At 40.2% G+C, this 24,706-nt stretch overlaps 1 protein-coding gene and 1 long non-coding RNA gene across 3 annotated transcripts in view; one reads left to right on the top strand and one right to left on the bottom strand.

Annotated features, from left to right (window-relative positions):
* Nucleotides 1-5,885, bottom strand: npas4a (neuronal PAS domain protein 4a). The gene is made up of 8 exons (XM_051127481.1): nucleotides 5,381-5,885; nucleotides 4,852-5,009; nucleotides 4,614-4,716; nucleotides 4,222-4,528; nucleotides 4,011-4,120; nucleotides 3,648-3,783; nucleotides 1,779-3,550; nucleotides 1-1,681 (listed from the first exon to the last, which is right to left on the bottom strand). Exons 1-8 carry the CDS (start codon nucleotides 5,553-5,555, stop codon nucleotides 1,653-1,655), a joined length of 2,790 nt encoding a protein of 929 aa, XP_050983438.1. The 5' UTR covers nucleotides 5,556-5,885; the 3' UTR covers nucleotides 1-1,652.
* LOC127176072 (uncharacterized) overlaps nucleotides 3,714-24,706 on the top strand; it is a 26,826-nt gene continuing 5,833 nt past the window's right edge. For both annotated transcript variants that reach the window (XR_007829055.1, XR_007829056.1), the window contains exons 1-3: nucleotides 3,714-3,805; nucleotides 7,391-7,536; nucleotides 12,964-13,111. This is a non-coding gene — a long non-coding RNA (uncharacterized LOC127176072). The remainder of the gene's footprint in view (nucleotides 3,806-7,390; nucleotides 7,537-12,963; nucleotides 13,112-24,706) is intronic.

Below are 24,706 nucleotides of genomic sequence, written 5' to 3' on the forward strand. Positions count from 1 at the left end.
TACTTTTAAGTGCACTTTAATATAAATGCCTCTGTTTTGACGACCAAATACACTTATCAGCGACACAAAAGAACACTGATCCACAATGTCCATTCTTCATAAATAGCATATGTCAAGTATGTTTCATCTCATACGATAGAAATGTCTCTGATATGTACAGACTGTTGTTTGTACAAATGTACAAATGATTACAATCTTTAACCGTCCCGCATCATGCCTAGCTAGAGGCACGTGCACCAAGCACCCTGTAAATCAGCATACATACAATAAAATACTTTTTATTTTTAAACTTAGCATGTAAATAGCTAGAACATAGGAATCAATCCTTTACTTGACCGTAGACAACTCTACGTTAGCATGTCGACACCATGGGAATAGAACCATTCTCAACCCGTGTCGATTAGTAACTGAATAGAAATAGAACCCCATCCGTATTTTCTCGCTCATTTTTTAAAACAAAACTTTGCTTCGTTTTTTTAACCCCTCTCAAAAAAGAAGAATCGATCATTCACACAGTCATTGTCACCACTCCACACCGCAGACAGTAAAGTTACGATGTCACCGTGGTATTCACTGAATAAAGGTGCTTTTTCTCTTAGGTCTGCAACCTCTTGATGTGCCAGGCACTCGAGAGCTTCAGCAGATTGCAAGCATTACAAATATTGATGCTGCAAAAGTCCAGTGCAATTCCTTCTAGCCATGTCCATCGGAGTAGCCGGTCGAATGGATTCGTTACTCCGTCGCTCAGTAGTAGCTAGAAATAAGTCCGGTAATGTCCGTGCATGCAAAGCCATGCACAATATTTTGTCCCTCTCCCTGGCGGCTTCCGCTGCAGCTTGTGTCCACCGGCCAGTAGGAGAACAATGTGAAAACTTGACTTGTCTTGCACACGAAGTGGAATTTGTTCACATTTGTACATCACATTGAAACACATTTGAAATGATATGTCCAAGAAGTGCATTCACAAACTCAAAGCCCAATGTAGTCTGAAATCTGTCATTTATAATTTTGTTTCGGACGTTACAGTTACTGAGCTGGAAGATTGGAGAGTAAAGTAAATCAGCTGTGGGAAACATGCTGATATTGATACTTTTAGAAACTGGTCACTTTTTGAAATGACCAAATGTTGAACTGAATACTTTCCACACATTGGGCTTTGTGTGTGTGATGCTGGATGACAAGCATTGAGCTATAAGCTATCTGCTGTTTCTCACTGAAATGTTAATCTTTTTTCATGTCCTCAAAGTTCACAACTGAGTTTTTTCACTACAAGTGAATACAAATGCAAGTCTGTAAGTCGGTTTACACTTACAAAGTCAGAGCTGTAACTCTCAACCATATAAGCCCATGTTACATTATAGCAGAAAGACATAAATTGACCTCATAGTCCTCTTAGGACTTGTTTAAGACTAGTATATTGCATTGCTACCGAAGGGTTGCACTATTTTTAACATAAACAAATGGATAATTTGATGAACAATTGTGAACAGGACGATTTACTCTCAATGGATTTGAGGAAGTTCAAGTCTTTTTTGGCATTATATACATTATGTATATATTTATACAGTTAATTAATATTCACTTTTCAGCAAAAGTAGCTCCATGAAATATGACAATATGCCATACTTAATGAAGTAAGTCACAGACTTATTTTAGAACGGAGGATCACTTCCACTCCCATCTGAAAGACAAAAAGAAAGAACAGGGGGGCAAAATGTTAAAACCAATCATTATAACATCAGAAATGGTAAGTAATTACCAAAAAAACTAGCTCTCACCTTTGCGGAAGCACTGTTGCGGCGCATGACTTTGGAGTTGATACAACTCAGGTTGTTGCCCCAGGCCGGGGGCGATCGAGGCACCTGCCCCAAACATGGGTTCCAGGGCGGCCAGCTCCTCGAAGAGGGACTGGGCGCAGGGCAGGCCGGGCGATGCGGGGCTGATAGGCGAGGAGACTGGGGAGGCGGGGGAGGCAGTTAGCTGCAGTGGTGGAGATGTTGGTATGCCCGCGAACAGAGGCGATGATGCTACCTCTGTCTCCATGGCAACTTCGCCTGCCGCCTTCCCATCTGCCATGTTGCCTGTGTTGACTGGCGACATCATAGCCCCTCGCCCGGCCTCATTGTTACAGTGCGCCGATTGGACGCTACAGAAGTGACCGGCACTCACAGCAGAGACCCCGTCAAAGTGCAAGGGTGGGCACCAGCACTCAGGAGTGGAGGGGGAGGAGGGCGAGCTGGAGTGAGAGGAGGAAGAGGGTGTCGGTGAAAGGGGAGGGGAGGACGTCAGGTCCTGCAGAAGGGTCTCCAAGACGCTCTCCTCAAACAGAGAGTCATCATCCGGGAAGAAGGGCAGGTCCAGGCCTTTCCAGGACTTGAGCGGGTAGAAATCACCCAACAGTGGGATTGAATCAAGTCCTGCAGATTCAAGAGATGGAGACTGAGAGCGTTCAGAAATGGTGGAAGGAACCAGCTTGGTCAGGAGTGGATCTAGGTAGAAGCCCTCTACTAGTGTGCTGATGTGTTGGGCTAAAAGCGAGATCTCCGTTCTCTCTTTTTCCCTCTCACGTAGTGAGGAGAAGAAGGGTAGACTGGGTTGTTTTCCAGGTGAGGCTTCAGGTGTGAGGAGACCCTCTGGTGGGTAAGGTAGCGGTCCATGGGGGACGTCGACATACAGCGGACCACGGACTTCTGGTAAAGTCATAACCGTGCAGTCGCCATCACCAGGACTGTCAGGAGTAGGAGGGAGTTTCTCATAGAGCGACCCACTGCAAGGCTCCACTGGGAAGAGGATCTCTGTGGTTGGAGATGTTATAGTGAGAGGCAGAATAGTTGAGAGTGTTGTCGTCGGAGGAGGTGGGCTGCCTTGTGGGTTTGATGGTGCAGATGGAGACAGTGATGGAGCCATCGTCGTTGTTACTGTTGCAGTTGGAGCAAGAGGAGGTGGTGTGGTAGCCCCAGTAGGATCAAAGCTAAAATGAGGTTCCCCGAAGGGGAAATTGCTTCCACCTAGTTGAGGTGTGTATGGGGGTGTGCACACAAACTCCTTGGTCTGTTGGGCCTGGGAGGTAGGCACAGGTGGAAGAGGAAGGGGCAAGGCTGGTAGAGGAGGATCTATCTGGAATGCTGGTGGCAGCAGAATGTTCTGAGTGAGGAAGTCCAAGTCAGACACTGTTGCAACCGTGACTGGAATGGGAGATGATGCAGAAGAAGGACTGGCCACAGGTTCGCTTGGCTCATGTTGGAAGAAGCTCTCCTCTTCCAAAGAGGAGAGACTGGAACGTGGGCCACTCTCCAGTTGTGCAGGCTCCATTGACGAGCTGCCACCTTGTTCCTCAGTAGATCCCGCACTGCATGCGGCCGTGCTGAAGTCGAATGACTGACCAGAGAGGCCACTGCTTCCTGGTGTAAACACTTGGTCAGGGCTTGAGAGTGTTTCTGGACTCTGTAAGCTTAGGCTTTCTGGTTGGGAAGTGCTTGAGCCCAGCACCAAGGAGAGCTGGGTTTGTTCAGAGCTCAGCTGCTGCCTGACTGACCAGGCCTCTGTCTCACTGTGGCAAAGAGAAGGAGACACAGAATTAGTGATATTGTTACTTATTTCAGCTTTGGGTGTTAGTCTTGATTTTACAGATGAATGCTAAGCCTTACCTGATGATGTAATTGTTACTGACAATAGGGCTTTCCCCAGTTTCCAGCTGCAAGACCATGTAAAGCCAGACCCACGAGTGATCTGCAGTCTCTACACGAACCACCATCTCAGACCTGCCCTCTCCTCCCTCTCTCACTGTGTGTGGAAAAAAAGATGGGTAAGTCAAAACACATTCAACTTCTTGAGAGGTTTTATGTCATGTCTTGGTGGGTGGTCAGAAGTGCTTTTTGCATTGCTCTGTATTGCTCTCTGTAAGTGTCAAATGTTGATAGGCAACTGTGAGCTAGAAGAGTGCTCATGCTGGGTCTAACCAAGCAAATAAGGCTGAATTTTGTGTTTAGTCATTCAGAAGTGAGACTCACATAGGCTGCAGTGCTGAGCTGAGGCATGTGAAAGATCCTGAGGATGCAGGAAGCTGTACCAAGATTGGGACCGCAGAGTCTCCACATTTAGTCCCAAATATACATTCACACTGAAAGTTGGAAAAAAAGAAAAATTAGCATTTTTTTTTCAAAGCACATTATTATTAGTACATCACCATTTTATTAAAACACTGAAGGAATTTAACCTCACCTGTCTTGTGCTTCCTGAAGTCTCATGTCACGGCTGTGCTGAGAACGAAAACATGGCAGGAAGAAGCTGCTTTCTAGTGCTGGAGCTGAAGGTGGTTCTCTGTCCGGGGCAGTTCCACTTCGGGAAGTGTGAGGCTCCAGAGGAGTACAGAAACACACCCACACTGGGTTGGACGTCCAATAGGATCCTGGGGAAGACTCGTTTGGAGTTTGTGACAGGCAGCGGGCACGGATTAAAACAAGCTTATTGCCTGCACTCTGCCTACGCACTGATTTGGAGGTGTTGAATCTGCAGCGGAACAGACGATCTAAGGAGGAAAGGCATGAAAATAATGAGCACTTAGAAATCCGATATGTATTACATGTCTGTGTGGCTTTCTATTAAAATCTTACCTGTGTCAGGTGAGGTTGGAGGCACCAAGTTACTCCTCATAATAAAGTGGTCTGCAGTGTCTATTATGTCGTACACACTGTCCCCTTGAGCGACCAAATCTACCTAAATATTAAAAAAAGAACACGTTGTAGGCGACATTTCTCTTTTATTCATATTACTTATGAATAGGCTATAATAACTGGGGTGAAAGCATATAAAGATTTAATGAGAATAACTTTTTTTGTCTGCTTCACTCACCATTGAGTGTCCGAGGTGCTCAGAGACGCTGTCTGACAGGTACAGTAACTTCCCTTCTCCAGTCAATAGCAGAAGAAAACCTGGCATCATTTGTACCAATTCATTCAGTTCATGAAACGTGAGGAATCCCGCAGTTTCCTCAGCACTGCCAGCTGTATCTGAAAGAAGCAATTTATGTCTAATTAAACCGAGACGTTTCATTCACAAGACAGATGAAAGAAAATCTACCAATGCGATAGAATGATTTGAATTTCAGCACCATGGACAGCGTTTGTGTTTCAGCACCATGGAGAGCGCAAAAGCGCTTTTTGAACTACATGTTCTTTTGTATCTTAAAAATAGTTATTTGTTCGTATTTTCATACGCATAAGCAGCTCAGATAGCAGATAGTGTTAAAAATGTATTAAAGATGCACCTGTTGCATCAACTCGCGGCAGCAAGAGCATAATATGCAGCAATGCCTCAACACAATGTCAGATCTATGAAGCTGTGCGGATTACAATATTTTCCCAAAACAACTAAAATTTACCTTGACTGAAGAAGACAGACTTTCTCGTGTACATGCAAGCCAGTGACATGATATGCAGATAGGAGAGACGAGACTTGTCCGCATCGGAGATGGGCAACAAGTCCTTCAGGTTCCTAATCTCCGCGTTTATCTGGTCTCTTCGAGCTTTCGACGCTCCTTTGGTGGACCGATACATTGTGGTGACTGACGCTGAGGACTCTTTCTGAGTTCGCTGAAAGTGTTGACTACGGTGCAAGTTGAGAAAAGTGTGAGGCTCCTTCCCAAAAGAGTTTACGTGTGTTCACAGGTGTGTCATCTCAGCACATGTCCAGAGTACGGCTGCTCTTCTCCTTTCGCCTGCCTCTCCCGGGTTTCCCCCCGCGGTTCCGCCACAGCGCCTGGCTCAGGTTGCGGACCGGAGGCTGGATGGATCTTTCCTCCGGGTCGGAGATTGAGTCAGTCGGCTGCTGCTGAAGCCGTCTCTCGCCCAGATATCCGGAGTCCGTAAATCTGGTGGAGTAACATTGCAAGCCGGTAACTTATATAGGCTGGGGCTTCACCAGTGTAGGGGGGCTCCCAACGCGCCAACACCGACGTAAAAAAGAGCGCGAGGGGAGGGGGGATGGAGTAAAAGGGGGGCCGGGGGGGATTTATACGTCTCATATCAGTGTAAGCAATGCTGGAACTCACTCGTCTCACCCCTCCCAACCCGTGCGCTCTGACTCTGCTCCGACGTCAGCATCCCCTCTCTCCGTTGATGACGTTGGCTTGAAATCGGGAGCTCCGGCGACGCAAAAAGCCCGATTTGGACAAAACCGAGCAATGGGCGGGGACAGAGAGTGAAACGTAGACGGAGTCACCGCACTCCGGTGTATAGACGTGTACAGAGAAGGGGGGTTCTGTTTCTGAGCTGCATACGAACGAGATAGAGGACCACTCTCCCCGAATCCTCTTGTGTGGCATGCTGATTGCCTCCAACCGACCGAGTTCAGATATGATTCAGAAAATCATTTCTGTCTTGTATTCCAGTGCCTTGCACTGCATGTTCATGAATGCATGGAATCACGGACGCGGTCCTTGACATTAGTACTGTAATTTCATGCATCGCTGCGTTTCCACATCTGACAAACCGTGTGACCACAGAATGAATCCTTCAAGGGATTTCCATTCACAAAATGGCAGATGCGGGACAATGCGCTGCGGTGCTTATGATGACTTTAAATGCAGCACTGCATGTGCCCCAGTGAACCAGACGGGGTAACCAAGAACACCGAAATCTCTGCCTAATTATTATTACATAAATGCTTTCTCTCTGTCCTTATAAGGGAAACATTGGGCGAGCATAGACAAGGACAGCAGCTGTATTAAGTTATGTCTTATGAGTTTGTGTGCGTAAAGCGACATTGTGGGGAAGAGCCAATGGCTCACTCAGAATCTATCAGCGCAATATGTAGTCACAGTAATAGGGGGCACATAATTGGTTGCTTCATTATGAACTTGAGATGCTCCTGACGAGGGCAGTCTGAATGAGACAGTAAGTTTAAAAATTAAATGGACATCAGGTAGGGTTATCCATCATGCCTAACTCACTGAATGGATTTTGCTCATGTGTGATTCTTGAATCTCAAAAAGTGACAAAGTGCGTACTTTTAGATAATACATTACATAGTTACATTGTGGTAATCACTTACTTGTTAAAATAATATGAAAGCACATATGAAAAATGTATGTTAAAATCGCAAATAAATTTGGAAACAAGAAATATAGGTTAACGACTCTCAGATGTGGTCTACATTGTACTTTTTCTGTCATCTAATATCAATTATGATCACAGATCAATACTTTAAACTACTGCATCTCAGAACGTTGAGCATGCATGATTTCATCCATATAGCTCGTTTAATTGGTTAAACTGGTGTTAAGCTTGAAACCACTCCCTGATCTCCCCTAATTAACCTAAAACACCTGTCAAACAATTGCTCATTTACATTACAAGCTCTACTGACGCTTCTTTGTATTCTCCCTGGACAGGACAGTTTGTTCCATCCTTAATATCCGACAAGCCGAGTGTCACAGACAGAAATCCCGTGCAGAGGGACTCCAGCGCTCTCGCTGCGGTTCTGCCATACGAGTCGATTCTTTTTCTGAGAGGAAGCGAAGTAGCCTGTTCAGTGAAGGTGAGCTATTTTTAGCAACATGCAGAAACTCCAGTGCTTTTAGGAAAGTTAGCACAGTGCTATCCTTGTGGCTTGCCGAGGTCATTCACAACGATGCAATAAATCATGCTTTTCATTTTCATTCATGATAAATGACCAGGAGAGATCATTTAAAATATACATATGGAGAGGAGTATCTATTTAATTATCAGCGACGTGCTATTTTAGACGGAATTCAAATGTGTTCGTCACTCACTCACCAGCCTATCTCAGAGGCACGTGCACGTCTCTGAAACCTGTTGCGCGCGTGAGGAGCGCGCGTGAATTGACCGTTTCGCTTTTCTAAAAATACCCCATGGCAAGTGTCTGACAAACGCACTCAGAAAGATTCACCGTCCTCGGCGACGCATGTAGTCTTTTAAATCACACATTTCGTGGTCAAAAATAATTGTTTGAATAGGAGTAATTAGGGGTTGAATATTAATTGCCGGTGGGTTATATGCGTGAAGCATGATGGTTTGTTGGTTTTTGTTGGTTTTGGGTAGACTAGCTGTTCTTCCAGTCTAAATCCCATCTTAAACTAGCTAACAGACAAGCTTGATCATTTTTTTTTCCTCCCATGTGGCACAAATATAGCCCACGTCCATGTAACCAGGAAAAAATCACATGGATTCTCCGATCAGTTTCAGGCCTCATTCATATGTGGAAATAAATCAGATATGAATTGGATACATGTATTTGCATCTGCCATGTAAGCGGACAGACATGCTTAAATATCTAGGAAAGGAAAGTGTGGCCAAGTATGGTGACCCATACTTGGAATTTGTGCTCTGCATTTAAGCCATCCAAGTGCACACACACACACAGTAGTGAGTGCGTGCACACACACCCGGAGCAGTGGGCAGCCATATTGCTATCGCTGTGGCACCCGGGGAGCAGTTGGGGGTTCGGTGCCTTGCTCAAGGGACTCACCTCAGTCGTGGTATTGAGGGTGGGGCGAGCACTGGTTATTCACTTCCCCCACCTTCAATCCCTGCCGGACCTGGGACTCGAACCCGCAACCTTTTGATTACAAGCCCGACTCGACCATTAGGCCACAGCTGCCCCCTAATTATTATCTACCACCTGATTATTCCACTCGCAAGCTTTCAGTGGAGCTGAGTACATAATCACTGTCCTATTGCATTAAAAACATTTCAATACGAATTCCATGGCAATAAATTAAAGTTCATGTAATATTGAAATTGATTGTGATGTCATATATGCTATTTCTGGTTTGTTTCACCAAGTGCAGTGTAAAATGCACACGTCGGATACGGGTCACTTTTAAAAGAAATAATCGTCCAAAAAATCGGATATGGTCACAAAATCAGAATTGGTCATCAAGACCTGCAGTGTAAATGCAGCCTTTGTGAACTCTTCATGACACTGTGCCTCATTTACAAAACAAAATGCTCTGAACATTTCTCTGACACAATCTGGGATGCCATTAAAAATAAACTATCCATTTGTTCCTTACACTGGGATCCTTCTGATGTCTGTACAAAGATGCGAATGAGCAGTTTGAACCAAACGCGTCAAAGCGAACGTTCTTTCACTCTATTTGTTTTATTGATGACAGACTCAAGCACGTGGACTGTGTCAGAAAGTGAACGTGGATCTATATACTACATCCAATGTAGACAAGATAGCGGCAGTGATTGTAATTTCTATTTTATTTGCATTCAGCCTAATCAAGTGACTGAACACCAGTGGGCGGGGCCTATGGTGTGAAGATGACCATTCGTCAATGTCTTGCTCTGGAGGCAGTGTTTATGCAAATGACTGTGATCTGGTGATGTCATCTCGCACCTCAGATCCAAACAAGCCATATTTGCAGCTTTATTAAATAAATGCTTTGTTTATAATGACGAGGACATTTTATGTTTTAATGGTACAAAAGCTTCTTATATGCCAAAAGATCAAGGCAAATTGAATTTCTCATATCATGACCCCTTTAAATTGCCTTCTGCATCTGATTATTAGTGTTAATGCCCTGTTTGGTTGTCTCTAAACTATTACCTATTGACTAATTAAGTCAATGCAGGATTCATTGAATTAAAGTTTTACATTTAGTTGCCTTTGATATAATAGAAAATGGATCTTATAGTTGCTTAGACTAATTAGAATGCAGTCATATTCAGGGGTAGATTTATGTATTAGTTGTTGCTGGTTATAGATCAAGCTGATCCCTAATGATCCTTTATAATCGCAGCGCACCATCAGTGATTAAACCCTGGTAGTGGTCAGCTGTTAACAAATTTCACCTATTATCTAACAAAATAGTTGGTGGGTTTTTGTGTTCAGCAGGCCCACAGAGTGATTCAGAAACACTGAAGCGTGCAAGGTCCTCTATCTGCAAGGCTTTCTGTGTGGCTTTCTCAAGGTATAGTTTGAATGAATAGCCTCTGCTATTTGATATTTTCAAAGCAGAGACAAAGCAGAACACCATTGTTGTTGAGATGGTTTCCTTCAGAACTCATTTCTGGTCAGTTGGCTGTAGTCAATGAGCACCATTCTGATAAGTTAAATGGGTGGTCACCTATCATTAGGATCCAGAGCATGCAAATGCACATGTGAAACTTTTTTAGCATTCCATCACTTGCTCACCAAAATGGATCCTTTGCATAAATGGGTGCCGTCAGAATAAAAGTCAAACAAAAAAAATGATAAAAACATCACAATAATCCACAAGTAACCCACTCTACTCCAGTCCATCAGTTACCAAAAAGCAAAAGGCTGTGTGTTTGTAAGAAACAAATGCATCAAGACATTTTAACATAATAATAACATAATAATGCTTCCTCCAGTGAATAATTCCATCTCCTGTTGTCCTCTCACATCAAAATCCACTAACATATTTGTTTACATTAGTTTTTGCTTGTAAACAGTGCTTGATCTGTGCATATTTCTGATTCAGATAAGACTACTTTTTCAGTGGAGAAGCAACATTATCGACAGAAGGCTCATGTTTTAGAAGCAACAGTTTGAAGTTATAAACATCGTAATGATGGATTTGTTGCATCTTTTAGCTTCACAAGATATTAATTGATGGACTGGTGGTGTGGATTACTTTTTGATGTTTTTGATGTTTTTATCAGCTATTTAGACTCTCATTCTGATGGCACCCATTCACTGCGGAACATCCTTTTCTCCAAATCTGTTCCCATGAATAAACAAACTTATGTACATTTTGGATTTTTACATGTGTTCCCTTCATAATTCAAAATTACACATACACAAAGTTCAGGGAAACTGTTAAATGTTTAAAATATTTGTTATTAACCTGATTTTGGATGTTCTGTAATAGTGCTGTCAAACCTATATTAGGTCATTCAAAAATGTTTTTTTTTTCTTTTTTTTTTTTTTGTAGTGGTTGTTACATGGCAGTTAGGATTTTCTGAGCATCTAGGGGCAAAAGATAATAGATGAGCGCCTGCCGGATGCAAGTAAATGGATAATGCCCAGTATGACATCCTTCTGTTAGCAGCATGTCCCTTGGAACAGGAAGATGTCATTTAGCCTGTGCCCAGAGAGCACGACTGAGTTGACTGTGCCCACTTAAAGCTTCCTCTGATTTTACACACAGGGGACAAAAATAACCATGCAGGAAGTGGAGAGGTTCCACAGTTTTTTAAGAATGTGAATTCTAGTCTTTTCAACCCAGTATGAGACCAATTTCAAGACAGAAGGCATTTTTGAAATGAAAGATTGGGGTAATAATAATGCTATTTAAAGGATTAGTTCACTTCCAGATAGAAAATTTCCTAATAATTTACTCCCATGTCATCCAAGTGTTCATGTCATTCTTTCTTCAGTCAAAAAGAAATGAAGGTTTTTGAGAAAATCATTAAAGGATTTTTCTCCATATAGTGGACTTCAGTGGTGATCAGTGGGTTGAAGGTCCAAATTGCAGCTTCAAAACAGTTTTAAAGGGCTCTACACTCTTAAAAATAAAGGTGCTTCACGATGCCATAGAAGAACCTTTTTTGTCTAAATGGTTCCATAAAGAATCTTTAACATCCAAAGAACCTTTTTGTTTCACAAAAGGTTCTTTGTGGCAAAAGAAGGTTCTTCAGATTAAATAAAATAAAAAAGAAAGAGATGGTTCTTTAAAGAACTTGACTGAATGGTTCTTTGTGGACCCAAAAATGGTTCCTCTATGGCATCTCTGTGAAGAACCTTTTAAAGCACCTTTTTTTTTAAGAGTGTACACGATCCCAGCCAGGGAATAAGGGTCTTATCTAGCAAAATGATCTGTCATTTTCTTAAAAAAATAAAAACATATATACTTTTTAACAACAAATGCTCGTAAGTAACAATCCAGTGTTTACAATGCGAGCATGCAAAGTCAAACACTCTTTACAAATAAAGATAAAACAATGCTGTTGGATGAATTTAAAGCTGGAGAAGAAAACTAAGTGGCGTTTTTCGCCATACCCATTGTTGCCAAGTCCACGGTTTTCCCTACTACTACTTTACTACTACTACTTTAATTACCTACTATTACCTACTACTTTAACACTTTTGTCGCAGGTTGTTTTTCATGTCCATAGCTTGAAGCGACACCAATAACATAATATTTGGCCCCTGGAATGCTAATTTTACCAGGGAAACCCCACCAAAAAAATGTGTATTTTACCCCCCCGAACGCAATAACGGTGAACCCCCTCAAAATGCGATTGGGCTGCTTTTGGGCTACTTTTGAGTAGCAATTGGGCAGGTTTGTTGTGAAAACCTGGCAACCCTGGCCCTACCCTACCTTTGAACTGGAGTACACAGACAAAGAACTAACTGCACGTGACTTTTCCAACGTGGTGAAGACACGCATGTGCATCGCAGAACTAGTGCAAGATGGGCATTTGTGGATAAAAAGTATATAAATTTGTGTTTTTTTTTAGAAAATGACAAATCGTTTTGCTAGATAAGACCCTCATTCCTTGACTGGGATTGTGTAGAGCCCTTTGAAGCTCCATTGAAACTGCAGTTTGGACCTTCAACCCATTGACCCCCTATTAAAGTCCACTATATGGAGAAAAATCCTGGAATGTAGTCCTCAAACTTAATTTTTTTGCGACTGAGGAAAGAAAGATATGAACAATTTGGATGACGAGTAAATGATCAGGAAATAATTGTTATGGAAGTGAACTTTTCCTTAAATGCAAATTATATTACACAATATGCAATGCATTATAAAATACATATTTGCACCCAGTTAAAGAAATTCATCTGTGCAAGTTTAATTTTGCTTTTCCATCAAAGAGTTTTGTAAGTGCGCTAAAAGTAAGAAGAGTTGCAAAAAATACTTTAATGAGAAACAAAATGTCATTGGCCTCTTGTGCAGCTGAAGTATGCTTGTCCTCTATCTCAAGATTCTTTCTCTTCATACTGCTGTTTATTTTTACACAGAGAGAATCAAGGTCTTCACTCTGCTTCTTGAAAGAAAGGAGCTAACCTGTCGCCTAGCAACACCTCCCACTCCTGCCGAAGCCAGAGGAAGAGAAGAGAGGAAGAGGAAGGACTGAAGCTGTCTATGAAACTGATGAGAGAGACAGAGGTAAAGAGTAGGGTATGGGGTTGCCTTTAAAGCTGAGAGTGGCCAGCGCACCATGCCAGCGTTGTGATATCTATCGCCTACTGAGAGGCCGATGAAGTTGCACCTGTCGTGGCATTTAAATAATCTAGACTGAGGTATAATAAATTATCTAATGCATTGTTCAGCTGTGCGCTGCTTGATTCATATAAACTATTGTGAGTGAGCAGATGTAACACTCAGACACCCACACACTACCTCCCTCCCTTCCCCATCTCTGTCAGAGATACTTCCCCAGCCTGCAGCCTGGTGGGGTTTTTTTCTGTGCAGTGTATTTTTAGACCCAAGGCTCAGAACAGTGGGAAAATGTAGACTTATGTTGAGATATTTCTATCTCTCCTTCAGTTTCTGTGAATGGTGACTACTGATTCATTTACAAATGTCAGTACTTGCTGTAGTTTTGCATACCTCTTGCACAGCTCTTTGTGTTTTTTGTCAAGAAAAATTTCCACCGATCTATTTATAGTCCAGCAAAACTCGTTCTATAATTCCATAAGGTCTTTTTTTTCCCTCTTGCTGTTTAAGCTAGCTACTCAATTCCAGATCTACATGCCAGCACATTGTGCTCTCACCCTCCTTTTTCGCTCCCTCTCTCTCTCTCTCTCTCTCCCTTCGTAAGTTGTTGCTGATGCAAGGTTGCCATGGTGACGTGATGTAGATGTGTGACATCAAAACAGACCTCAAGCAGCAGATTTTTTTCCCCTTCAGTCTGTCGCTCGCTCTCTGTTCTCCCATCTCATTTCATATTGAGCCAAAGGCATTGCATTACAAAACACCTCCGTTAGCTTCTGATCTAAACCAGCCTCGCAAATGTAAGAAAGATGTCCTTTTAACTGCACATCCTGCAATTTCTCCTAAAATAATGCAGCTCTTAGTGACCATAAGAGATCCATTATTCTTCGCCATTCGGGTCGGCCTTTGTAGTAGTAGCGATCAATGATTCAGTGTGTGCGTCTTTGCCCGTCTCTGTGCATTTCGATCTGACTGCAATGTGTTTTCAATGTGTAGTGCATTTATAGACTTGATAACAAAGTCTTTCTCTAAAATGCAAGTGAATATTCGTATCTTGTGGACTCTTTCTGAGTCAGTAATCAGATGTAATTGGATGTTTATGCTAATTTGTCAGTTCAGCTATTCACTCAAAATGTAATATGCTGATTAAAATGTGATTTGTTATATAAAATATGTATGAATTTAGAAAAATGCAAATGCAAGGTCAACAAATCAATGGAAAAGCAAGTGAACATGAAGTTTCATAAAGCATTGCATAACTATTAGAAGAGAAGAGAGTGGGCAGAGATGGTTAGAAAGAGGAAGGGAATGAGGCGCAGGCAGGGAGGGAGAAAGTAAGGTACTTCAGTGCCTTTTTTAGCTCTGGGCTAAAGTTACGATTATTGCTTTTATCCATCCTCAATTTCCACTCGCCTCTCTCTCTTTGCAAGCAAATATGTTTTTCCCCATGGGAACCAATATTTTCCCTGTAATTAGTGATCATCTCAGCAGCATGAGCACTTCCGCAGAGTTGGCAGTGGAGAAGCAGAATGGCCTTTGTCATTTACCATGGCTGGATTTGAACAATAGGGTGAGTTTTTTTGGCCCGCTGAATCATTGGTATGAATTTATGAATGGGGAGTCCATTACCTGACAGTTTTCCTCAACTCGAGTCACCTACGCTGACTGAACATCCTAAGCGCTTATAGGAGTCATATGATGAGGAATCAGATTTTCCTTCCACCACTTAAAAAAAAGAGTTACAGTACATAAATATATATGTGACCCTGGACCACAAAACCGGTCGTAAGTAGCACTGGTATATTTGTAGCAATAGCCAAAAATACATGTATAGGTCAAAATTATCAATTTTTCTTTTATGCTAAAATCATTAGGATATTAAGTAAAGATGATGTTCCATGAAGATATTTTGTGAATTTTCTACTGTAAATATATCAAAACTTAATTTCTGATTAGTAATATGCATTGCTAGGAACTTCATTCAGACAACTTTAAAGGCGATTTTCTCAGTATTTTTCTTTTTTTTTTTTTGCACCCTCAGATTCAAAATTTTCAAGTTGTTGTATTCTAACAAACCATATATCAATAGCTTTCAATGATGTATAAATCTCAATTTTAAAAAACTGACCCTTGTGACTGGCTTTGCAGTCCATGCTCCCATATCATTAAAGTACAACATACAGTAACTTTCAGAACTCAACTTCCTCCCCAGTCCAAAATCTATGGACAAACCAAGGAGGTTTAATATAGCTAGAGAGGGTTATTTGTTAGCATTCTGATTCATTTCCAGACTACTTGCTTGGCTGAGGTTGTTGTTAGCCAATAAATGATCTTCACTAACATTGTGTCAGGTGGTAAATGCACTGTATATGGTTATCATTATCAGAAGCAAATGTGCAAAAATTGCAGTACACTCAAAGGCAGTCTTGCCAAGTTTAACACTGTGGCTGCGGGTTGTTTTCATGACAGTGGGTTGAAGCAACCCCAATAACGTCATATTTAGCCCAGGAAATGTGAACGTCCATCTTGCTTCGTTCATCAACTGTATATTCTTGTTTGAATAAGTAAGGATTTTCAAAATTGCAAGTCATCCCCTCTGTCAAAATCATGTTTATAAAGACTGTTTTATGTACAGCGTGTCTTCCTCTGCTTGTAAACAAGGCACAGCGCATCCAGGTTCAGAATGCCGGCGCCTGCATCAACAGCACCACACACATGTGTCGTGGTACTCTCGTGAATGTGTGCCAGAGACTGACATGGAAGAGAAGAAATTGTTGAATAAAGTTATTTTTGTTTTCTTTGTGCACAAGAAGTATTGTCATAGCTTTATAAAATTACAGTTAAACCACTGATGTCACATGGACTATTTTAATCATGTTCTTACAACCTTTCTGGGCCTTGAACGCATTGTTGCCAAGTCCATGGTTTTCTCACAGAATTGGGCTACTTTTATCCTGCTGCCGTGGGATATTTTTTAGTCCGTGGGTTGAAGCAAAATACCGGAAGCAGGATTTGATTGCCTGGAATGTGATTTTAGAGTGATTTTTGACAGCCATTTTCCCCCAGAATGCAATCGGGCAGTTTTGTTGTGCAAACCTGGCAACGCTGCTCAAAAGTTAACCTTTATCCACCCTTAAAGTGTGCATAGTACTACCTTAAAGTGATAGTTCACCCAAAAATGAAAATTCTGTCATTAATTACTCATTACTCATGCCTCATGCCGTTCCAAAGCCATAAGACCTTTGTTCATCTTTAGAACATAAATTAAAATATTTTTGATGAAATCTGAGAGCTTTATGACCGTACACAGCAATGCAACTACCACATTCAAGACCCAGAAAGGTAGTAAGGACATTGTAAAAATAGGCTATGTGATATCAGGGGTTCAACCTTAATTTTATAAAGCTATGAGAATACTTTTTAGCGCACAAAGAAAACAAAAATAATAATAATAAAATAATTTATTCAACAATTTCTTCTCTTCCATGTCTTGAATGAGAGTTCACGAGAGTATCACAATTCGTGTGTGTGGTGCTGCTGATGCAGGAGCTGGCGTTCTGACATACAACATCCATCTCTCTTAGTTCATCATCTGTATTTTCTGGGTCGAATAAGTAATGCAAGTGATCCTCTTTGTCAAAATCATGTTTAAAAATACTGTTTTATGTGTCTTCAGTGTGTCTTCCTCTGCTTGTAAACAAGGCACAGTGCATCCAGGTTGTACATCAGAATGTCGGCTCCTGCATCAACAGCACCACACGTAAGAGTTGTAATACTCTAGTGAACGTGCGGCAGAGAATAACATGGAAGAGAAGAAATTGTTAAATAAAGTCGTTATTTTTGTTTTCTTTGTGCACAAAAAGTATTTGCGTAGCTTCAAAACATTACGGTTGAACCACTGATGTCACATGGACTATTTTAATTATGTCTTTACAACCTTTCTGGGCCTTGAACGCATTGTTGCCAAGTCCATGGTTTTCCCGTGGAATTGGGCTAGTTTTATACTGCTGCCGTGGGATGTTTTTAGCGTGCGTTGAAGCGAAATCCTGGAAGCAGGTTTTTATCCCCTGAAATGATAGCCATTTTCCACCAAAATACAACTGGGCTAATTTTGGCTGTGACTGGTCTACTTTTGAGTAACAACTAGGCTGATTTTGTTACGCAGACTTGGCAACCCTGCTTGAACGTGTCAGTTCTGTTGCTGTATATGCAGGGTCAGAAAGCTCTTGGATTTCATCAAAAATATCTTTTAATATCTCTAAATAGCTTCGAAGATGAACAAATTAATGAATTTTCATTTCATTTGAACTATCCCTTTAAGGTACTAATATGCACCCTATTGAGGGTATATGCAGGTACAAAGTTGTACCATTGAGGGCACTTTCTCAGGGGTAAGCTATTTTCTGTAAAGTTTTGATTAAGAGCAGGAGTTGTTTAACGCCATATATGTGTTCATATATGCCTTTAAGCTTTATGAACAGAATGAAGTCATCTAGTAGAGCAGTGGAATGTGAGTGCGATTTGCATTTTTGCAATATGTTGTTAAATCTGCCTGAAGCGTCATTTCGTTTTGCCACAGAAGCTGTTTTTTAACACCCTATGTTAACACTCAGCAGTCAGACTCTCACCCGCAGGCTCATTCATGGTGACAGTCTCTCACACATTACTCATTCACTCATCATGAGGATAGACTCACTTTACTGTGTCTGTTTCTCTCTCCATCTCTGACACGCAGCGTTAGTAAGTCCGAAAAGAAGTTTTCCCCCTCTCGATGCTCAGTTTGAAGCATTAGGCCTCATATGTGCATATGTGCATCCTTAGGCCATACATGTATGAAATACAGCAAGTCATACTCATTATGAGATTTGCGTGTCATATTTTTACTGATTTAAAAAATATGCTCCCTTCTTCAATGAAGGAATTCTCTCTTTATTGCCATCCCTCTCCTCGCACGCCCACGCGACCATAGCAACACGTTGTCGTATCATAGTAACCACATTTACGCAGAGAGAAAAAATTAAGGGTGGGTTGTAGAGGTATCTTTCACTGACCACCACGAGCATGTAGCTTGAAGATGGCTCCTCAATGCATTACAATGGTGAGATTATGAAAGTCATTTATCACTGAAAGTCAGATGGAGTCTTAATATTAAACGTATATTTTAAGGCTTTTCAATAGAGGTGAAAGCATATAAAGAAATGTAGCACACTAACCAGATATTCACTGTAACATCTTATTTGAAATTACCTGTCGATCCCGATTCTAGTTCCCAGTTTGTGAGCCATATAATGTAATTAGCTCTTCTCGTTAGGTTCATCTGAATAGCCAATCAGTGGCAGATGAGGTAGATGACTCTTGTTATCAGAGTCACTCCAGCTCAGACGAGGCCCTAATCAAGGCGCGTCTGTAATATTCAGAGGTCAATTTAATTCCCTTAAACAAATGGCCCAATTATAAGTGACCAACATGTGTCCCTTTTCACTCTCCATCTGTGAAAGAGGCCCCTGTCTGCTCTTCTATGGAGATCCTCCTTTAATCGGGATGCAGTGGACTGAAGCTAATGAGACACGCTAATGGAGCAACTCTGTAAACCCCAGTCACCCATTTGAGCAGGTTATTCTCCACGCGGACCCTGCTAACGGTCTGTCAAGGGCTACAAAACATTACAACTGACACCTTTGTTTATAAAGGCTATTTCTGATCTCATATAAGCTTTATTAGACAAATCTGCTGGAAAATCCAGTTTAAAGATGTGTTGATGTATTTTGAGACATGATAGCTGGTTTTTAGTTGGTGGACCATTAGTAAACCAGATACAAACTGGTTATCCTGTCTTAAAGGGAAACACTGAGGCAAAAACACTGTTTTTACATGCACCTGTCAAGATTTTGGGCTTTTTGGTTTTGGGTTTTTCAGACTAGTGAAAAGAAAACATCCAAAAGACACTGTTAAGTGTTTCTTTTATAGCACTTTATCTATTTGTGTCAATGGATTTCAATTACAATATGTATTTTTAAAGGCCGTTTTCCGAAAATGAGCTTTTTCTTGTACACTGAGCCATAAATCTCCACTTCAGTAACACTTACACACACATTTTTATTCCTGTCTATATCCTGAAGGTTTTTACAGAGGGATTAGTTCATATATAATTTGCTTGATTATATACAACATTTTAGTCCCCCAAAATTGTGAAAAATATATAGTTTTCTGTCTGTCCTAAGTATTTTCTGAATTATGGAGTGACAAAATGAGAACAAAAATGAGACAAAATTTCCTCTGTAAAAACATTTCACTCTAATATGTCAAAAAATTAAAAGCATTTTGAAACAGAGATTTTTGTACTATAAATATATGCAGTTTTCATTATAGCTCATATTTCATTAAATAATGCCTCATTTGCATATTTAAACCTAACATTTTAGAAAACTTGTAATACAGAAAATGTTTGCAATTATCAATGTAATCAATCAATGGGGTAAGGAGATAACTATTAGTTAATTTTTTTTTAACCTATTCACCTGCTGTGTCTCGCTTTAAAGGCATAGACAAAAATGAAAATTATGATGTCATAATCTACTCATACTCTATATGAAGTTTTTTTTTTACGTTATTAAAATATTCTTCACACTAAGAAAAACTGGTTCTTTTAAGAACTAACATGTTCTTTTGGGAACCAAAAGTGGTTATTCTATGAAAACCCTCATATGCAAAATATGGACATGATATGCAAAATTCACTATTACATGGTGTTTGCATGTTAGCAATGCGTAGACAACCTCCTTACATTAATAACAATCCATTCGCTCCTTTTTATCCTCCAAAAACCTAAACAATTCAATTATCTCAATTATCAAGCTGTTTTGATTTTCTGAGCAGTATGATGTCATAATGCTCAAACCCCACCCACAACTGCTGACGGACTGTTCCATATTAGCATATTTCCACCCACAGCCAGTTATACGCTGCCTGCCATTTTCTCCACACTTGAGCAGCTGTAGTGACAACAGTGTCTTGTAAGCAATGGAGGTGTTTTGGTGCACCAAAATGGGTCGCTGTAAACAGAGCTGTTTTTAACAAGATAAAAAGGCGTTGTTTTACACAACCACTGAGGAATTTTAACCAAATTATGTCAAAGACATTTCACGAAGAGCCTAAAAAATCATGCCAACTTGTGTAAAATGGCCATCCGATTTCTCCTTTAAAGGTGACATATAAAAATCGGACTTTTTCTATGTTTGAGTGCTACAGTCGGGTCTCTGGTGCATCTACCAACACAGAAAACATGAAAAAGAACAAGCTTGTAAAAAAAAAAAGAGCCAGTCAGATTTTGCTCGCCCCGTGATGGAGAAATGGGATCTTACTATAATATTTGACAGCTTAAGCGCAATAAGACATGAAAAAGTACTTGGTTTAGTACAGCCACTTTTTGTGCGCTCAGAAAACCGTATATGTGACCCAGGACCACAAAACCAGTCATAAGGGTCAATTTTTCAAAATTCTGAAAGCTGAATAAATAATCTTTTCATTGATGTATGTTAGGATAGTACAATATTTGGCAGAGATACAACTGTTTGAAAATCTGGAGTCTGCAAAAAAAATAAATAAATACTGCAAAATAATAAAATTACTGAGAAAATCGCCTATAAAGTTGTCCAAATTAAGTTCTTAGCAATGGATATTACTAATCAGAAATTAAGTTTTGACACATTTACGGTAGGAAATTTACAAAATATCTTCATGGAACATGATCTGTATTTAATCCCCTAATGATTTTTGGCTATTGCTACAAATATACCTGTGCGACTTAAGACTGGTTTTGTGGTCCAGGGTCACATATCAAAAGTTGAAATCACTATGGTTTTAACGCGTGATTTCAGTGTGATTGACATGATAATGAAAACCAAACAGATGTTTTTTTATTAGAGTATCTGAATTATGAGCGGTAAAGGCACAGCCTTATTCTGGAAAAAGGGGTGGGGAGCAGCAGCTCATTTGCATTTAAAGAGACATGCACGAAAATGGCGTGTTTCTGCTTCCACTCTAAATGGGCATTTTCAAAATTCTATAATAAATGATGGGGTAAACTTCACAGACACATTCTGGGGTTCTGGGAGACTTATATTACATATTGTAAAAAGGGGCATAAAAAGGGTCTCCCTTCATGGAACCATAGATGCTAAAAAAAGAATCTTTATTTTTTTTAAATGTGGAGTAAGGGAATGACACAGTTTTAAAGTGTTAAAGTTGGTTTTTGAGACATGATTGATGGTCAACTATCCAAACCAGCTTCAACTAGTTTAATCTCTACTGTTATCCAGGAGACTGATGTTTGTTTGGTGTTTATATTTAAAGCTACATGTAAAATTCATTTTTGCTTTGCTCACCGCCTCCCCACACATGCTTAGCAAATATAGATATCATGAATACTTCTGTTGTTTGTAGTTAATGCAGCGGATGTCACGGACGGTGAGTGCTTGTTTTGTAATGGCCTAATGTGTTTGAAAAAGGAGGCAGGGGGCAATAGTGTTTCCTCTTTTCATTCAAAAATAACCATGGATATATATAGGTAAATATAGCGGTTCGGTCTCAATGACTGACAGTAGCCGTGTTTGTGGGGAATTTCCTGAGGGGTCCTGTGTCTCAATTAATGTGCGCACTCAACCATGAAGGAAAAACTCTCTCGTTCCCGGCTATAAAACAGCACTCGTTCCTGGCTGTGCAAAGAAATAATCAGATCAGCAGTTTTTTTGGAGTTGCCCACACTTTTTGCCACACAGTTTCACTGTGGTGAGGACAAAATGAGAGATTGCAGACACAGCATTGAGAATCACCTTCCCAGCAAGAAAGTGATGAATTAATATGGACTGAACTGAATGCAGAAAGCTGGCATTTCGAAAAACTGTTTTGTTTTTGGTTGAATGACAACCACATTTGGCCTCAGTGAACAGGGAATGCTCTCAGAATGTTGTTTCACGTAACACTAATAGACACAAAAACGTACACTACCACTCAAAAGTTTCTGAACCATAAGATTTTTAATGTTTTTTTTTTTAAAAAGTCTCTTCTGCTCACCAAGCCTGCATTTATTTGATCCAAAAAACAGCAAAAACAGTAACATTTTGAAATAATTTTACTATTTAAAGTAACTGTTTTCTATTTGAACATATTTTAAAATGTAATGTGATTTCAGTGCTGAATTTTTAGCATCATTACTCCAGTCACATGATCCTTCAGAAATCATTCTAATATTCTGATTTGCTGCACAAAAAGCATTCATTATTGTTATTATTATTGTTATTATGTTTATGTTATTTTTTCTGTTTTCTTTGATGAACAAAGTTCAGAAGAACAGCATTTATCTGAAATAAAAATCTTTTGTAACATTATAAATGTTTTTATATTTTGGTCAATTTCAAGCATCCTTTCTAAATACAAGTATTGATTTCTAGAATTTCATTAATGATGTTGAAAATGTAGATTTGATCACAGGAATAAATTACATTTTAAAATATATTCAAATAGAAATCAGTTATTTTAAACATTACAGTTTTTCCTGTACTTTGGATCAAATAAATGCAGGCTTGGAACAGAAGAGACTACTTTAAAATCATTAAAACAAACAAAAAAAAATGTTACTGTGCAAAAACTTTTGACTGGTAGTGTACATTTTTAATGGAACGTTTTCTCTAAAACAGTTTAGTTGGAAGTAAGTCTTTACTTTAAACATTACTACTTTTTTAAACATTACTAATTGTTTCAGATGGTTAAAAAACATTACTACTTTTAATATTATCATTTTACAAATATGGTAATGTTACTTTTGAATGTTCTCTCATTAAAAAGTAACATTTTTCATAATGTATGTAAAATGATACAATTCTAACATTTAAAAAAACACTGGACTTTTGAACATTCCGAGAACATTCCAAGAACATTCTGAGAACACTTTCATAATGGGAAGGTTAGCAAAACGTTCTTAGAACATACTTTTGTTTTTAATGTCTATAGCCAGCTTTATTCCGTTCAAAAGAGAGCAAAGTTCAAGATAGATAATCAGAAAGGGCATTTGAGTACAAAGACAGTTTGATCCTGGGACATCCTGTCCATTCCTGTTCCACCCACTCACCTGCTCCTGACCCATAAATGAGGTCACATTTTGCATGAACCGTGGAGTGTTCCTCCACTCCACAGGATCCCGTGACACACGAGTCTGTATATAAAACATTTTCACACACTCATGGGTTGATGCATACATACACACACACCTTTTCTCAAGGACACCTCCACATGCGGAGGCATATTGGCACAGCTTACCAGCCCTCCTCTCTCTCTGTGCCTGCTGGGTGGGTACAGCACATCTCGCTCCTGCTTTCGGCTCACAGTTGGGTTTAGCATTTGTCTGCCGTCCAGCAGGAAACGGCGTGAGAATGCCACGTTCTCACCCACATACATCCCCGTCACACACTTCCTAAAGAACACGTCTTTATCATGATCTGTACTATGAGGTAATGATAGAAACAACCTGCTGGTGCCATCTGTGACCGTCTGCATTCACCTAGATTCTCAGGTGTGTGTGTGTGTGTGTGTGTGTGACCGCCTGTATGACGCCGTTCACAGTTGTACAGTCTAGCTCGGGAACATGTAGCCAGTCAGTTCACAGGAAGAAGGTAAGGAATCTGGTTCACTGGACAATTAGGTTACAAAACCAGCTGCAAGATTCCATCACTTCAAGTTGTGTCTATTTTGGGCATTGGACTCTGTGTGCTGCACTGCCCCCATGTGGCAGACCGGAGTCATTTTCCAGACCTGTGATTATGTAAGACATTGCAGGGAATGAGTCATCATTGGGTTGTTTCAGAGAGGGTAGAACGCTGTGTGCGTGTGTGTGTTTGTTGGCACAGAGCACTGGAGACGGCAGTGGGACGGGCGAGCAACGCTGGGGACGATGAAACGTGAAAGTGGGTATTTTCCCGTTGCTTTTTTCGGCTCTGATTGATCTGTGCAAGTGGTCACTCCTGAAAAGATGGTGAAGAACAAACGGAAGCAGTGATGCTGTCGGTGGAAGGTTCTAGAACTGCATTCATGTGTGGCTGCAAATAGTCCGAATGTATCTGGTGTATCTTATCGGATCATGGAAAGATCTGGGTTTTATTCATTTTTCTGTCCAACTCACCCCATCCAGCATTAATTTCCATATTTGAACTCAAATTTTATATTAAAAGCATAGTTTTGGATCAAAGAAGGCAAATTTGCTATGCATTATTAACATAATTTTATATTTATTATAGTATATACGGTTTAATATATAGGATAAGCAGTTTGGAGAATGAATGGATGCATGTAAAATACAAAACAATAATATGCAATATACATTATACATTCTAATATATAATACCATTTGTCAGCTTTCAAAATAAAAGGACAATTTGTGTCAAAGGAAGACAATTATAATTCAAATTATATTATATTATATTATATATTATATTCTAACTATGTTAACATCTGGCTGCAATTTTTAAAGATAGACTAAATGTAATACATTTATTT

The sequence above is a fragment of the Labeo rohita genome, chromosome 14, assembly GCF_022985175.1.
Source record: "Labeo rohita strain BAU-BD-2019 chromosome 14, IGBB_LRoh.1.0, whole genome shotgun sequence".
NCBI classification, from domain to species: domain Eukaryota; kingdom Metazoa; phylum Chordata; class Actinopteri; order Cypriniformes; family Cyprinidae; genus Labeo; species Labeo rohita.

Coding starts and splice junctions, on each gene's coding strand:
- npas4a (XM_051127481.1), bottom strand. CDS start 5,555: ATGTATCGGTCCACCAAAGGAGCGTCGAAAGCTCGAAGAGACCAGATA. Junction 5,010..5,380: donor GTCTGTCTTCTTCAGTCAAG/GTAAATTTTAGT, acceptor TGCTTCTTTCAG/ATACAGCTGGCAGTGCTGAG. Junction 3,784..4,010: donor AGCTCAGCACTGCAGCCTAT/GTGAGTCTCACT, acceptor TTCCACACACAG/TGAGAGAGGGAGGAGAGGGC.